This window comes from Xyrauchen texanus, chromosome 45 (genome assembly GCF_025860055.1).
Source record: "Xyrauchen texanus isolate HMW12.3.18 chromosome 45, RBS_HiC_50CHRs, whole genome shotgun sequence".
NCBI lineage: Eukaryota > Metazoa > Chordata > Actinopteri > Cypriniformes > Catostomidae > Xyrauchen > Xyrauchen texanus.
In genome coordinates, this window is record NC_068320.1 from 12,662,532 (window position 1) to 12,679,112 (window position 16,581).

A 16,581-nucleotide genomic window follows, 5' to 3' on the forward strand; every position below is an offset into this window, starting at 1 on the left:
TTAACCACTGGAGTTTTATGGATTACTTTTATGCTGCATTTATGTGCTTTTTGGAGCTTCAAAGTTCTGGTCACCATTCACTTGCATTGTATGGATCTACAGAGCTGAAATATTCTTCTAAAAATATTTTTGTTCGGCAAACGAAGAAAGTTACACACATTTGAGATGGGATGAGGGTGAGCAAATGATTTTAATTTTTAGGTGAACTATCCCTTTAAGAATTAAGGTCGATAAAAGGCGTGAAATGAAAATGAAAAATATGTTATAGGACGTTGTTTAGGTTTGTATACTGTGTATTTTGTCCGCTTCGACAGCGCCATCTTCTGGTGAGATTTGCGTGTTGCAACGGCAATATAAACCGGAAGTACCGGAATTGCCCGTATGATAATGACGTTTCAGCGACATGGCGCACCAAAACAACATGCAACTTTCAAAACATGCCGTTAGGATGTTTAAACGGTACTAAATATACGCATTACTATGCAGATGTTAAAAGAACAGATAAGTAGAGCGAATGGACTTGAACGAAGGATCCATGTTCACATGAGAACAAGTCTTTACTGTGTCAAGTCTTTACTCATTCTACAGAAACCTCCCAACACAAGAGCAATAGTGTAAGTACAACAGAAGTATCTGTCCAGTGGGTTGTGGAAATCTACTGCTTTACATACTAAAGAGAAAAATAGATATATACAGTATGATTGTGTGCTCATATGACATACCTGTATAGAATGTTCAAGCTTGGAAAGATATCAATGATGTTTTATACTGAAAAACAACAACATAATAATAATTAAATTCTGCCCGAATTAAAAGTCCCCTACAGAAATCATGGCAAAAGTTACATATTTGTACATACTGTATATGCAACATACATTTCAAAGTACTACAGAAATGGTCATTTTCATATATTTAACACATACATGACATGCATAAATATGACATATTTCTACATATCAATGTACAGGTATTTGTTTTATAGGTGATTTACATGTTTGAACAAGTACTTTATATGTGTCACAAATAGAAGAATTGGACAATAATGTTACTAAAACATATTAGAAATATGTAGCAATAATTGTATGTGTTCATATGTTGCATTATATCATATCTTTATGGGAGTGACAGTGTGAAGAGTCATAACTGTTTAAATATGATTCACGCTTTGACCCACAGGCTTTTAGAAGAATGTTATAGCATGAAAGATCCATTTAGCCCAGAGAGAGAAACATTCCTCGTTTTAGGATCAAAGTGCTCAAAGTAGGTCAGATGGTGTGTGTTGGCACGGTATGTATACAGTAGTTCCTATTATAGTAAATGATCTGTTTTCCTACCTCCTTATTCTTTCAGCTGCAACTCATTTTCATTTTATGTCACATTAATGCTCCTGTCTATAATATATTGCTTGTACTTTGCTCATAAAATTATTATTTATTATTATGAATAATATTTCATGTCGTTTAATTACAGGACTGCAGTCTGTTCTACACCAAATGCTTTTGTTTGCCGTGTGCAGGATCACCTCCAACAGTTTCCAGAACTGATTTAAAATGAGCTGGCAAAGAAAAAGAATATCCATAAGACATCCTCTTCATAATGTTCAAGTAGATTTAACTGCACACACATCTACAACCAGAGGCAGCAAAGTCACATCACATCCATCGTTGGGATTTGCATGTCATTCTTCTAATCTGATAGAGTGTTTCTGTTAGACTTTGTCTGAAACTTTTATCCAAAGTGACTTACATTGCAGTCAAGTTTCAGATCTACAATAAATGTGTTCCCTGGGACTTGAAGAATGATCTTTGCATTGTTAGTGCCATGCTCTACCAGTTGAGCTATAGAAACAGTTTTCATTAAGACTTAAGCAGGCAGGAACTGTGTAACTACCTTTCTTGCATTTCCCAAATGTATAATACATGTTTAACTTTAATTGAAAAAAGAACAAGAGAAATGAGATCACGACATGATGCAGGCAAGACTTGAACCCATGCTCTCAAAGGAGCATTAAACTTTGACGTGTCTGAAGTCTGTGCACTATCACTATACCACAAGGCAGACTGTGTCTGGCTAGCTCTGCTATAAAGTTTTGGCATGCATTAAACTGCGTTTGCTTAAATTCAAATTTGTATGTCAAAAATAAGTTCCTTCACATTCAGAGGTAAGAGATCTATGGCTCACTGGTATGAGCATTGCCTCATGTGTCAGAGGTTGCTGGTTCAAATCCCAGCTGGATCTCAGAAATAAAAGTGCTGTGATGAGTGGAGTTGTGTGGTGAAGGGTGCACCCAAAGAAGGGGGGGGACTGTTAGTTGGTCCCCCCCCGGCTCCTGGAGTGATGAACAGCAGTGGTTATGAAACAAGACACTTTATTTTAAGTGTCTTTAAAACAGATTACTTGAATGTGCTTAATTCTTGACAAACATGCTATCCACTACAGATGCAATGTTTTCTCCAATACTACTGACTACAGTCCCCCAATAGTGTAGTGGGCAGCACAGCTGCTATGTGTTCTTTTGACAGAAAGATTGTGAGTTCAATCCTTGCTCAAAGCAAGACTTTATAATGACATAACAGTTGACTTTCAAAATTAACCTCATTAGTATCTGAAGAATATTTAGGTTTTGATGCACATTTATTTATTAATTCAGTCAGGAAGTGAAACTGAACATCTCTGCTACAGTGGTCCTCCATGAATGCACTGAGAAACAATGAACTGTTATAAGACCCACCCACACACCCACTTTTTTTTTTACTTTTATTTTACTCGTTGTATATGTTCGGATTAGCAGGTATGAACAAAACAAAACATGTTTCCTTTGTGTCTGAGTTTAGATCAGTTCAGTGCACAGCCTTCCAAATGAGAATGTCATTCGTATGTGACAGTTTGATCTGACCAGTTGCTGCCAACAGGAAGTGTCAGGAACAGACGGAGTGTGACCACTGCTGTTTCACAATACCAGCCAATTCCACATGTACCACTGTCATGCAAGGATTCTTTCACCCCCCCCCCCACTGATTATTACTACTACATTTCACCCACTAGATGGCACAACAGTCATGTGTGTTTTTAACATTATTGCCTATTTTCCTTGAAGCATTCAATGGTGAGATAGATGCAAAGAATAGAACTAGAATTCAACATTAAAGGAATATTTCGGGTTCGAAACAAGTTAAGATTAATCAACAGAAGTTGTGGAATAATGCGGATTAAATAAATTTAGCTTTTCCCCTTTTCTCACAAAAATAAATAACAAATAAAAATCTGGGTTTCAGTAAGGCGTTAAAACGTTGTTAAAATATCCACTGTTTCAAAAGTATAGATGCAAGAAAAAAACATGTACTAACATGATTTTAGTGTGATTAAATGATTAATTATAAAATTATGAGCTTCACGTTTCTGCATTAAAACATTGGCCCCATTCACTTCTCAATGTAACCTTGATTTTTGGGACGACTCTAAATACATTTTTGCGTTAATCAATATTATGCCACAAATGCTGTCGATTGAGATTCCTGAACTGAAAATTGTATTACAGATAAGATAATGATTCACTAAAAAGGGGAAATGGGAACTGACATTATTATTTGTAATTATGACAGCAAAACTTGTTTTAATTAGTTTGAGTGGTGGCAAAGGTGGTAATTTTATCATCTGGAGCAAAAGCATTTTGTTCTTACAGTGTCATTAATATAATTACTATTCGATCCACTGAAAGGTACACTATTGGATTAAATAAGTATCTTATAATAAAATAAGCACACTTCTTTCTTTTTTGTAAATAGCGTGTGTAAGATTTGAACTTTTTAAATCCCGAATTCAACACACACCATCTCTTGTAAAGGAAGTGTAGTAGGAGAATGGTTCAGTAGAAAAGTAATGCCAAAGTCTTCCAGAGATAAGCTGGTTGTGAACTATGACCTCAGACTTGGCAGAGAGATAGCAAACCACACCAGGGTTTTACGAGAGGCAGTATGCTTCACGAGTACACACAGCTGCAGGGCAAGAGTGTCTGAATGTTCCCATGATATTCCATTAAAGATTTATGACATTTCTGTAAACACGGCCAGTACATTATTAACTGTCAAGTTTTGCGCTTTCAATACCTTGAAGAGCCAGGTAAGTGTCTGTAATTAAAGATGGTTCTCAAACGCAGCGTTTCAGCCAGCAGACCGCGCGTCTCGAGAACTCGTATCAATTTTCACTTTTGGGCGGGTCCTGTGCTCTTACAGCCAATAAAAAAAGTCTCTGTTAAATGGCCTCTGCTGTCAATCAAGTCAGTGGTGGGCGGGTCCTGTGCTCCTCCAGCCAATGAAAAAAAGCCTCTGTTTAAATGGCCTCTGCTGTCAATCAGGTCAGTGGTGGGCGGGTCCTGTGCTCCTCCAGCCAATGAAAAAAAGCCTCTGTTTAAATGGCCTCTGCTGTCAATCAGGTCAGTGGTGGGCGGGCCCTGTGCTCCTCCAGCCAATGAAAACCATTCTCTGCTTAAATATCCTTGGCTGTCAATCTTTTTTTCCTTCCAGTTTACTTTCAATCGCCATATTGGGTACTCGCCTTCTCTAATGTCTTGTCTGTTTTTCTTTAGAATTACTACGAGACGGGATCGGAGCCGCGCGCATTTTTGATGAGCGCTCGCGATTGTTGTTGTTTTCGTTCCGCATCACATTTACGCGTTTGTTATGAATGCGCCTGGTTCACTTTGCGATTTCTTAGGCTTGCTTTGGAGCGATTGCGTTTAGTTAGTGCGTTTGGTTCGATTGCGCCTACGATTCTTGGACAAAGTTTCATGTGAAAAATGTCAAAAGTGCGCGTCTCTAATGGAAGTCCGACGCTGGAACGGGTCGACGCGAGGCAGGCGGACCACAGGCCTCACGTGTGCAGAAATCTGTTCGGATCTGTGAATCGCGAAGAGCTCGAGAAGGATGTTAAGGAGCAACTGCAGGAGCTCGAGAAAGCGTCCATGCACAAATGGAATTACGACTTTGGTAAAAACGAGCCGCTCTCGCCGGGCAAGTACGAGTGGCAGGAGGTGGACAGTAAAGACGTGCCGGAATTTTACACCAGAGCACATCATGTCAAACGGGCTACCGGGACTGTGGATCATAACGGGAATCACGATTATTTGTTGACAAATCCATCGCTTGAGAGCGGAGGGGGGGACTCTGGAAACACAGAGACTGGAAGTCAGTCTGATTGCCGAACAGCACTGACCACACCGAGGAAAAGACCGTCGACGGAGGATGAGGGTAAATGTTTGCAAGCTCGTGACAACCGGGCATTACGAATTACGTAAGCTGCCTTTTAAAAAACAAACAAACAAAAAAACACTTACGTTCGAACGTTCTATTGTGGCGTCAGATATGAAGTATACACACTGTGGTTACTTTCACTGTCTGACTTGCAACTGTTACAGCTGCTCTGGACAGCAAAATATGCAAAATACGCAAAATATGCTTTTTTTCCACTGTAGCTGAAAATAATTTCTAACAGCATTTTCATTGTTTCAACAGATGTTCCTTGCCAAAGTAAAAGACCAAACGTCCATCCGACCGAAGCGAAGCACTGTCCAGAAACGACACATTCGGTCGAGCAGGCGCCTAGCAAATCAGACCCCAAAACGTAAACAAGGACTTTTACGCAAAGGTGGGTTTCATATGTAGCTACTATTTGATAAAACCTGGAATTATTATGCATTGTAACATATGTTTTTGTGTGAAATAACACGCAGTCTGGCATGAAAGGAAAAAGGTGAAATGTTGCTATTATTATTTTAAAGTAAACTGTGCGGCATGAATCGCGTGCATGGCCGTGTTCTCCTCATGTCTCCCGTTCAAGTAAAGTGTTTGGCTTGGTGTTTTAAAACTAAGACGTGTTCAGACATTATGCCACTGCAAAAGTGACAGTGGAGTCAAACGTCTTTCAAATGCACAACATTGTAGTAACACGTCAGCAGGTCTCTTGTAGGGCGTACTGGCGCGTGCGGGATTGCGCGTGGGAGGAGGCGAGGGTCCGGGTTCATAATGCAGGCATATACTTGCGCGGAAAATTCCTCATGTCTAATTCGCAATTCTGTGCTTGCCCTTTTAATCCTGATAAGACATTGTTGAAATTAGCAGAAACATGTTCTCCTTTTTTTTTTTTTTTTTTTTTTACTATTAGTTTTCTAGGTATTACAATATATCGTGATCCTATTTTTTTTTTATTATTTATTTATATATATTTGCACAAACTATTACCATGTTATTTTATTTGCTAATTAAAATATGTTTCCTTCCTACAGAGATGAAGAAGCCTATTTTCTCCATCAAATACTTCAAGAGCTTTATGAAGTAAACAGGGACAGCAATTAAAAAAAAAAAAAAAAAGCCTAGGAGAGGCTGTATAAGCACTGAAATTTACACTAAAGTTTTGGCACTCGACAGAATATATTTGCCTCAAAAGCAGACAATGTAGCAGTGTGCAATTGGAGTTGCTTCATTTGTTGTTTTACTACCTATGTATATATTTTCATTTTATATGTAGCACATTTAAAAGTAATATTAAGATTTAAAAAACACAATCATTTATAATGGAGTGTGTTTGACTTGAAGAATTGCTGTGCAGTTTCAAAATGTCTCACCCCAAAATGATCCCTCTTACACACACACACACACACACACACACACACACACACAATTTCCTTTAATTAAGTTTCACGGTCCCATTATCTCAGTTTTGGCTGGCTCAGGATGTTAACAGTCAAAAATACACCTTATTGTGTATCAGTCAAGTTCTGAACAGCAGCTCAATCTTGGTCATTTTTAAGTTGCACAAATTTGTCACTGTCTGAAAAGCATTCGATTATTTTTGGTCACCTCGTGTGATCTGGCTAAATTAAAAAAAATAAAATGATAGTTTTGATATTTGCATTAAAACCATTGAAGATATTTATTGGACCTTAATATGAATTTATCTATCAGCACATTTGTGGTGGTGTGTTCCTCTATGAAGGGGTTGTGACTCCAAGTGTGTATTAAGGTTTATAAAATAGTTTAAAGTTTTCATGGTTCTTAACAGTATTATTATATCCCTGGGTTATTCCACTATTTTTATTTTATTTTTCCATTTTGTTCTTTTGGAATAATCTTATAAATTCTCATGAACTACAAATCATACTTTGTACACAGACATAAAAAATTGCAAATGTAATGAACAATGAATTCCCTTTTTTGTCTGTTTTTATATTTCTATTAATTGCTGTGTAGCATAATGTTTATTTTATTATATATATATATATATATATATATATATATATGTATATGTATATATGTGTATTTTTTTTTTTTTTTCTTTAACTGGGCCATATAATTAAGAACAAGTCCACGAAGCCAGTCCTTTGCCACAATATATTTGGCTTTCATGTTGAACATGACATGGCACTAAGACAAAAATATGCATAAACCAATGACAGTAAAAAATTTAAAGAAATAAGACGTTACACCGCATGTGTGTAAAACTTTGAAGTGTATCTGTGCATACAGCTTTGTTAAGAAAAAAAAAAAACAAAGGAAAAAAAACACTGAGAAAATTATACTAACTTATTTATGTCAAGCTTTTTGTTGTTTATGACTATCCAAAGTGGCATTTGTGCAGTTTCTGTATGTACTTCTTTTTACAAGTTTAATTTTTTTTTCACATTTTGAAATTTGTGCAAGGTTGCAAACTGAGCCTATTAAAATTTTGATGTGGATTGTGTACTGCTTTTTAAATGAGATGATTAAAACATGAGATTTACACCTTGATCTGAGTCTTTTACATTATACCATATAGAACAAAAAAAATCTGAAGGAAAATATGCTCTCAGTGGGACCTTAAATACACTGCTTACACCCTGCATTAGAATATGCACCAAATAGACTTTAATATATGCTTATGTCTAAAATAAATGTATAAAAATGTTATACCTAATACATATGTTACGTGCCATTGTTTTGCATCAAACAACCTATGCAAAAAACTATTTTGTCACACTAAACAAGCACCTGCACACATACACACGCAAATGAAAAGATACACAAAAAGTCACAAAGATTATTTAAATTAAACTGCACCATGCATTTTTTATTAATTACTATTTAAGTAAGAAAGGAACATTTGCCATGTGAAATACCATGATTTCCTGCTATTAGTGATCTCCTGCATTTTGTTTTCCTGAATTATTTTCCCTTTTCAAATGTTTGTTTATATAAATAAATAATACTTCTCTCAAATTGCAAAGAAGCTCAAGGTTGAATTTTAATCTGTGACTGCAAGTTATAAAATAAAAACAAATAAAAAAATACAACTGCCCCCCACTATGTTTTCATTAAGAGTTGTAAACTGCTCGCAGCCTCTAAGATGATATTCAATAAACAGGCTTGGATCGCATTACATGTGTATCCATAATATATTCACGAGCTTTACAAATTGTATCCAATGGAAACGCTGCTGTGTGCCTGGTCGCGCGCGTAGGTTTGTAAAATCCCACACCCTGAAATATTTATCACGATAAAAGATAACGTATATGGCAACTATAAAGTTATTCGCCTCTGACATTACACATATAATATTTGTATGACAATTGCAGGACGTTCCACCATCTTTCAAGTCAGTTTATATGCTCGCGCACCACTTTGTTATGTTGTATTATGCGTAACAATTTGTGCGTAAAGTTAGCATTTTCAGACACAACCTGCGTAGCTCTCCCTACTCCTATTCAAAAAAACAAGGACACGTCCCACGAAGAGGGGAGGCGGGGGGGCACTAAGATACTGACATACGGTTTGTCCAATCAGACAACTATTAAGAAAAACACACCACTTACTGTAGCCACTGAGAGTGCTTTGCAGCGCATTTGAGTAAGCTTGTGTTTGTACAGAGTGTTCTGTTCGGAAAGCACAGCCCTGAATAAGAGCCATTGGTCAGAGTGATATTTTTGCTGATGTTTGCGAAAGGGAAGGGAGAGGTGAGTTTGTCCCGAGGGTTACATTGCATGGCTTTTTCTACACACCGTCCTTCTTCCACTCAAAAATCAGTGCTGCCTACAAGATGACGAAATACATGTCCGAGTTGCACACCGCATTTCACTTCATTCTTTAAACTAAATCCTCCAATTACATATTTTTGTAATAGCTCTTGGGTAAACAAGTGAACGCAATAAAACACATTATACATTTAGGAAAAGGGACAACCAGCCTATGTAATCTCAGGAGATAGGTAGTATAGGCAACAGGAAAACATTTCAGAAATGAAATTACATCATTTTGGTCATGCTGTGACATGTTTTAAATGTTATACATTTATTAATAATATGTGTTGGCCAAAACATTGGTTTGATATTTCTGTACATTTTCAATGTTTCATAAATAGTTTTTTGCTTCATAATTGATTTACTGTTCAAATGTAGTTTAATGGCTGTCTATTGTGACAACTTACCCCTGTCTATTGGGGCATGTTGTCACAAAAAGTGATGAACGTGTTCAATGAAGAGTTTTTTTTCATTTGTATGCAAATGAACTTGCATACACTGATTGAGCACTTGATTAGTTACACCTGCACGCCTACTAGTGATTATCTAATCTGCCAATAGTGTGGCAGAAGTGCAGTGAATATAATCATGCAGATACAGGTCAGGAGCTTCAGTTAATCCCAGTGAGCAGCAGTTCTGAGGATTTAAACTCCTTGTTGATGAGAGAGGTGAACGGAGAATAGCCAGACTGGTTAGAGCTGACAGAAAGGCTACAGGAACTCAGATAACCACTCTGTACAACTGTAGTGAGCAGAATAGCATCTCCAAATGCACAACACGTCAAACCTTGAGGCGGATGAGCTACAACAGCAGAAGACTATGATGGGCACTTTATACGTTTTAGTCAATTATATATTATTATATAAATATACAAATGATGAGAAATATGCAAAAATAAAAATAAAAATTCTTGCATTAATAAAAACAACGCTCTCATATCATCAGTGGTAATTTTCTCCCAAACATCTTTCCCTTAAAAAAACTTGTGGTCAAAACAGTGAGACAACACTGTTTCTGGCTGTCACATAAAACATGGTCAGAGGAATCAGTATGCTAAAAACCTTTCTGAGAAGAACAACTGTATCTCTGGTGGAAGTGGTCACTGAGAGATGAAGCAAATTTTAAAGTTAAATTGGCAGCATGCCATGAGCCTTGGTAAACACTATAGCAGACTGATGAAATCAGCAATTATAGAATTTAGAAAGAGGAGAGGGATTCACATTTGTGGACATGTAAAACACCAGTGACAACGCCCTTTCTTGGTCCAGTTAATGCCCAAAGATATCCAACTTCTCTGAAATCTCTTGAAAGGACTTTATTGCACAAAAGTGTTCTATGGAAGAGAAGAGGATTTTTTGAAAACACTTTTTTAATACACCAAATAATAATAATAATAATAATTCAATAAATAAAAATAAATTATAAATAAGGTGTCATTTGAGATGTCACAGACTGAAAGCAAGAATTTTTGTTTGCTCAGACAAAAAGAGGTGACAAATGTAAATGTTTGCCTAGTAAAGAAAATAGGGTTTTAGAACCTGAAAGATTGTCAAACTAACTAGTTTACCATATCTTAGTTTAACCCAACAGAAAAAACAACAAAGCCTAACTTCATTTATAATATAAACTTTTATTACACACACACACACACACACACACACACACACACACACACACACACACACACACACACACACATAGTGTTTCCATGTTTTATGGGGACTTTCCATAGACATAATGGTTTTTATACTGTACAAACTTTATATTCTATCCCCTAAACCTAACCCTACCCCTAAACCTAACCCTCACAGAAAACTTTCTGCATTTTTACATTTTCAAAAAACATAATTTAGTATGATTTATAAGCTGTTTTCCTCATGGGGACCGACAAAATGTCCCCACAAGGTCAAACATTTCGGGTTTTACTATCCTTATGGGGACATTTGGTCCCCACAAAGTGATAAATACACGCTCACACACACACACACACACACACACACACACACACACACACACACACACACACACACACACACACACATTGGGTTTCCACGTTTTATGGGGACTCTCCATAGACATAATGGTTTTTATACTGTACAAAATTTGTATTCTATCCCCTAACCCTAAACCTCACAGAAAACTTTCTGCATTTTTACATTTAAAAAAAACATAATTTAGTCTGATTTAGAAGATCCATTTGGTCCCCACAAATTGATAAATACACGCACGCGCGCACGCAAGCACACACACACATCAGTGCCTATGCATATGTAAATATGTAGTGTAGTGTATTTTTCTTAAAGGAATATTGTATTTCGTGTTCAATAAAAGTTCACCTCAATCGACAGCATTTGTGGCATAATATTGATTACCACAAAAAAGAATGAATTTTACTTTACTGTGATAAAGTCACTTACTAAACTTTTCTGTGTAAAGTTATATCCATTACTGGATATATAACTTCATTGCCATGATGATGAAATGTCCACAAAACCCTAAACATGATGATTAAAACAACTTAACAGATCATAAAATACAAAACAATTAATGAATGTTTTTTTTAGCTTCACATTTCTGCCTTTAAACCCTACAAAAATGGGTCCCATTCACTTCCATTGAAGTGGGTCTATAGATCTGAGATATCCAGATAGTGGGTGTAAAAAAAAAAACTATTTGACCCCTACACCCTTTCCCTTGAATCAGGTGATTCCACTTCTTGAGTCAAAATATTTTTTTGTGGTAATCAACATTATGGCACAAATGCTGTCGATTGAGCTAAACTTATATTGAACCCGGAATATTCCTTTAACTGTAATAAACAGTCAGAAAGATTTCAGAAGATAAAACGATTCTTATGTGAATTCAAAGATTCATATTCATCTATCTCAGCTGATGCATTTATGGGGATTTATTTGTGCCTTATCCTTGAGGACAAATGTTTTGTTCAACAATCATCTTTTCTGGACAGGCTCTAGGTGTGTGTTAGGTGTACCACCAAAGTAACATCAAAAGCTGTGGCTGAATCCTTTAATTTTACTACTAACAAATATCAGGAAGCTCTGACTAAAGAAATAATGAATAAGTTCAGTTACTGTATTTTGAATGAAGGTTACATTTATAAAGCGCTTTATACAGTGAACCGAGGACATCTCCTCAAACACCAGCAGTGTGCAGCATCCACAGAGATGATGTGATGGCAGCCATAGTCCACCAGTACGCTCACCACACACCAGCTATTGGTGGAGAGGAGAGAGTAGAGTTATAGAGCCAATTAATGGATGGGGATTATTAGGAGGCCATGATTGAGAAGGTCCAATGGGGGGTTTGGCCAGGACACCGGGGTTACACCCCTAATCTTTACGAGAAGTGCTCTAGGATTTTTAATGATCACAGAGTCAGGTCCAAGGTTTAACATCTCATCTGAAGGACAGTGCCTTTTTACAGTATAGTGTCCCCATCACTATACTGTAGCATTAGGACCCACACAGACAGAGCAGCCCCTGCTGGCCTCCTAATACCACTTCCAGGAGCAAACTTAGTTTAACCCAAGAGGTCTCCCATCCAGGTACTAACCAGGCTCAACTCCGCTTAGCTTCAGTGGACAACTGGTCTTGAGCTACAGGTTGATATGGCTGCTGTTTTTGTTTTTTTGCCTTTGTGGGGTGGCACTGTGGACAAGACATCTCACTATACAGCTAGCAGAGAGGGTAAGCTACTCAACTTTTGACCTTGAGTCACATATCTCCCTGCACCTAATAAAGAGGAGGATGATATCACAGCACAGAACAAATACATGCAAGAGATGACGTCACTTAGGATATGGTGGTTCATTCATGTCTTTCTCATCCTTTATTTACCCTGTCCTATTTGCTCCCTCGCAAGTAATTACAGAGCTCGACCAAAATGTCCCTCTCCCTGAGATCAGCCCTTAGATATGAGCAAAATTGTTATCCCAAATCTCAACACTCACAACAATAAGGTGCAAGCCAGCCAAACTTCCTTGCAACCCTGTCAAACTAACACCACATTTCCAGGACAAAATTAGCTGAAGGCTAATTTAACAACCTTGCAGATAATGAGAAATGAGGGATCGTAAAAATCATAAAATGTTTACAGTTGGCCCTATTAATAGACTGTTTTGCAGAGCACTACACACATGACCTCATTTTTGGCCTTCCCATTGGGATTGGAACCTTTGTGAATCTCAATCTTATTTTGGAAATACAACTTGCCATCTGTTTTGCATTGTTATTAATTTGAGTGAGTTTTATGAGCCTGAATATGTTTTGCCCAGCAGTCATGTGTTTTGGCTGTCCTCTGTTTAACTACAGACCTGTGTCGGCCAGGGGGAGCAACAACCTCTGGCGGTTAGTCGGTCTGAGTTGGCCCAAAATGTGTCCAAAAGAAGGATGTAAACAGTCACCTTTGCCAGCAGGCTTTTTTTTTTGTACTCTGGCTCTCAGAGCTCAACGTCGTGCTGTGAACTTCACATGCATGGGTGTTTTTGGTTTGCACTCTTTGTTGTGCTGGTGGGGTCAACCAGAAACTTTTTTTCTCCTCTTTATCTGTTTTGATCACATGGCTTTGATTTCTTTTAATCTCATTCCATCTTTTTTAAAGCAAAAGTGTGTAAGAGATAGAGAAGAAATATTATTTGAATTAAAGTAGTATACGGCAAATTATTTTACTCTGTTCAGGTCACTTTGTTACTCTGGCTACAATTCATGAATACAGATTAATGTTAAAAATCAAAAATTAATTCTGTTTATAGTTTGCTCGGTTTGACTTTACTTCCCAGTTGTCAAACCCTCCAACAATCGCAGCAAATTAGAAACTGTTCCAGCGGACTGACGTGTGGCTCAGGGAAATCTTAAAGGTCAAAGACCTTTAAAAGGTCAAGCTGCCTCTCTTTTTTGGAATTAACAGACACTCTTTGAGGTGACAAACTGTTAGCGCTTACAGAGGGAAAAGCGCCTGAAGGTCAGAGTATATCTGGCCAGTTTGAATAACCAGAGGAAAAATGTTTTCTTGTCATGTTCACTCAGAGCCATCAGAGCTCTGAAGAGAAGTTTAGAGGTTTAAATGTCTACAGACTTTACATTTGAGTTATTTTTATAGGAATAGTTCACAAAATAATGAAAACTTTGTTTTAATTTACTCAACCTGATTTTGTTCCAAACCCATTTGACTTGCTTATGCATCATTTTATGCATAAAATGTTTTTTACATAAGCATTGCAGGCTGTCTTTTCAATACAATGGCAGTTGGTAGTGACTCACTTTAAAGCTTTAAAAGTAGTCTACATGATTTGTGTGCATTTTCCAAGTTACACATTAGGGTTTGCTGAGAAACAACCTGCAATTTAATTCATTAATCAGTGAAAATCTCGACGTCCTTTGCACAATTATGAGCACTATGACTGAGGCCGGTGTGTTCATGCGAGAACATTTTAGCTCTTATAGCGCTCATTAATGTGGATGAACTAGTCTTTTAAGGTTTTAGATCTTGGAAGATGAGACAACAAAACAAAACATGCACACATTCAAACATTTACCAATTCACCAAGGCTTCTCCAGTACTTGAATGCATTTTAAAGAGGCAACTACACTACATGAGCATTTTATTAGGGACACTTTGGTCCTAACAAAGTGCCTAATGTGATCTTCTGCTGTTTTTAGCCCATCCGCCTCAAGTTTCAACGTGTTGTGCATTCTGAGATACTATTATACACACTACAATTGTACAGAGTGGTTATCTGAGTTACTGTAGCCTTTCTGTCAGCTCATTTTATAATTTTTGTGGTATTCAACATTATGGCACAAATGCTGTCGATTGAGCTAAACTTATATTGAACCCGGAATATTCCTTTAACTGTAATAAACAGTCAGAAAGATTTCAGAAGATAAAACGATTCTTATGTGAATTCAAAGATTCAAATTCATCTATCTCAGCTGATGCATTTATGGGGATTTATTTGTGCCTTATCCTTGAGGACAAATGTTTTGTTCAACAATCATCTTTTCTGGACAGGCTCTAGGTGTGTGTTAGGTGTACCACCAAAGTAACATCAAAAGCTGTGGCTGAATCCTTTAATTTTACTACTAACAAATATCAGGACGCTCTGACTAAAGAAATAATGAATAAGTTTAGTTCAGTTACTGTATTTTGCCTTTGTAGGGTGGCACTGTGGCCAAGACATCTCACTATACAGCTAGCAGGGAGGGTAAACTACTCAACGTTTGACCTTGAGTCACATATCTCCCTGCACCTAATAAAGAGGAGGATGATATCACAGCACAGAACAAATACATGCAAGAGATGACGTCACTTAGGATATGGTGGTTCATTCATGCTTCTATTCATCCATCCTTTATTCATCCCTGTCCTATTTGCTCCCTCGCAAGTAATTACAGAGCTCGACCAAAATGTCCCTCTCTCTGAGATCAGCCCTTAGATATGAGCAAAAATGTTATCCCAAATCTGCATGATTTTATGCATTGCATTGCTGCCACATGATTGGCTGATTAGATAATTGCATGAATAATTAAGTGTATAGTGCTCAGCAAGTGTAGATATTACACTTATTCAGTTTTCATACAGCTTATAAATGTAAGCTTCGTAATGTTGTATTAATGTTGCATTTTTGGTAAAGGCAAAAAAGAGTGCAATACTTCCATAATAGGCCTACATACCCTCTCACTTTGAATTCCACAGCTACAGGGGGAAAATAAAAGCAAGCTTAGCCTTTTTTTTAGGGCCCTTTTGGGGGTGGGGGGCTCTTAACACCTCAAGGCCCTCAAGCTGATCTGGCCTGTCAATAAACTGATTTAACATTGGATCTCACAAATCCAGTTAGCGGTGGTGAAACCAGCAGAATGCCCTCGGGTGAGAGGTCGGGTCAGCTCATTTGTAACAGGGATTTTAGAGGTAAGCTATTTCAGGATGACTGTGTAAGCATTTAGAATACTACTGTAAATTTACGAGTTTATAAGAATTTGTATCACCTGATTCAAGGGAAAGGGTGTAGGGGTCAAATAGTTTTTATTTTTACACCCACTATCTGGATATCTCAGATCTATAGACCCTAACCAGAGGTCACAAACCAATGTGAGTGCCTGAAGACACTCTTATCATTATAGTGATCGTACTCTAGTGTAAAATCTAGTGTAGCCACTCTATGTTTTACACTGACCCTCAAATTAGATGCAGTGCTCAATTTAGAAGTCATTAGCCAAGCTTGATGTCTTTCACTCCTCTTATGCAATAGTTCACCAAAAATGAAAATTCTGTCATCATTTACTCACCCATGTTGTTCCAAACCCAATTGACTTTCTTTCATCATTCCACATACCATCTCATTTTGTGTTCCACAGAAGAAATAAATAAATACAGGTTTGAAATACCAAGAGGGAGAGTAAATGATGACTCTTTTTGTGTAAACTATCTTGGGATAACTTGGGATTCACATTCTAGTTTGAGTTGCACATGTGCTAATTCAGTTTACACTTTACTGCAGCCTCCTACGCATGGGTTAA

General features: G+C 37.3%; 1 protein-coding gene and 1 long non-coding RNA gene across 3 annotated transcripts; both read left to right on the forward strand.

The window, feature by feature from the left end:
* The first annotated feature begins 398 nt into the window (after nt 1-398).
* LOC127637616 (uncharacterized) lies at nt 399-2,534 on the forward strand. Its single transcript, XR_007969767.1, has 3 exons — nt 399-614; nt 1,177-1,287; nt 1,471-2,534. It is a non-coding gene; the product is annotated as an uncharacterized LOC127637616 (long non-coding RNA).
* Nucleotides 2,535-4,508: 1,974 nt separating this feature from the next.
* Nucleotides 4,509-7,781, forward strand: LOC127637614 (cyclin-dependent kinase inhibitor 1B-like). 2 transcript variants are annotated; one of them, XR_007969766.1, is made up of 3 exons: nt 4,509-5,289; nt 5,511-5,643; nt 6,281-6,291. XR_007969766.1 is itself a non-coding variant. In XM_052118766.1 (3 exons), the coding sequence occupies exons 1-2, from the start codon at nt 4,796-4,798 to the stop codon at nt 5,621-5,623; spliced, it is 564 nt and encodes a 187-aa protein (XP_051974726.1). In that variant the 5' UTR covers nt 4,510-4,795; the 3' UTR covers nt 5,624-5,643; nt 6,281-7,781. The 2 variants fall into 2 exon arrangements, 1 of the variants encoding a protein (XP_051974726.1); XM_052118766.1 differs by having other exon boundaries at nt 4,510-5,246; nt 6,281-7,781.
* Nucleotides 7,782-16,581: the final 8,800 nt, after the last annotated feature.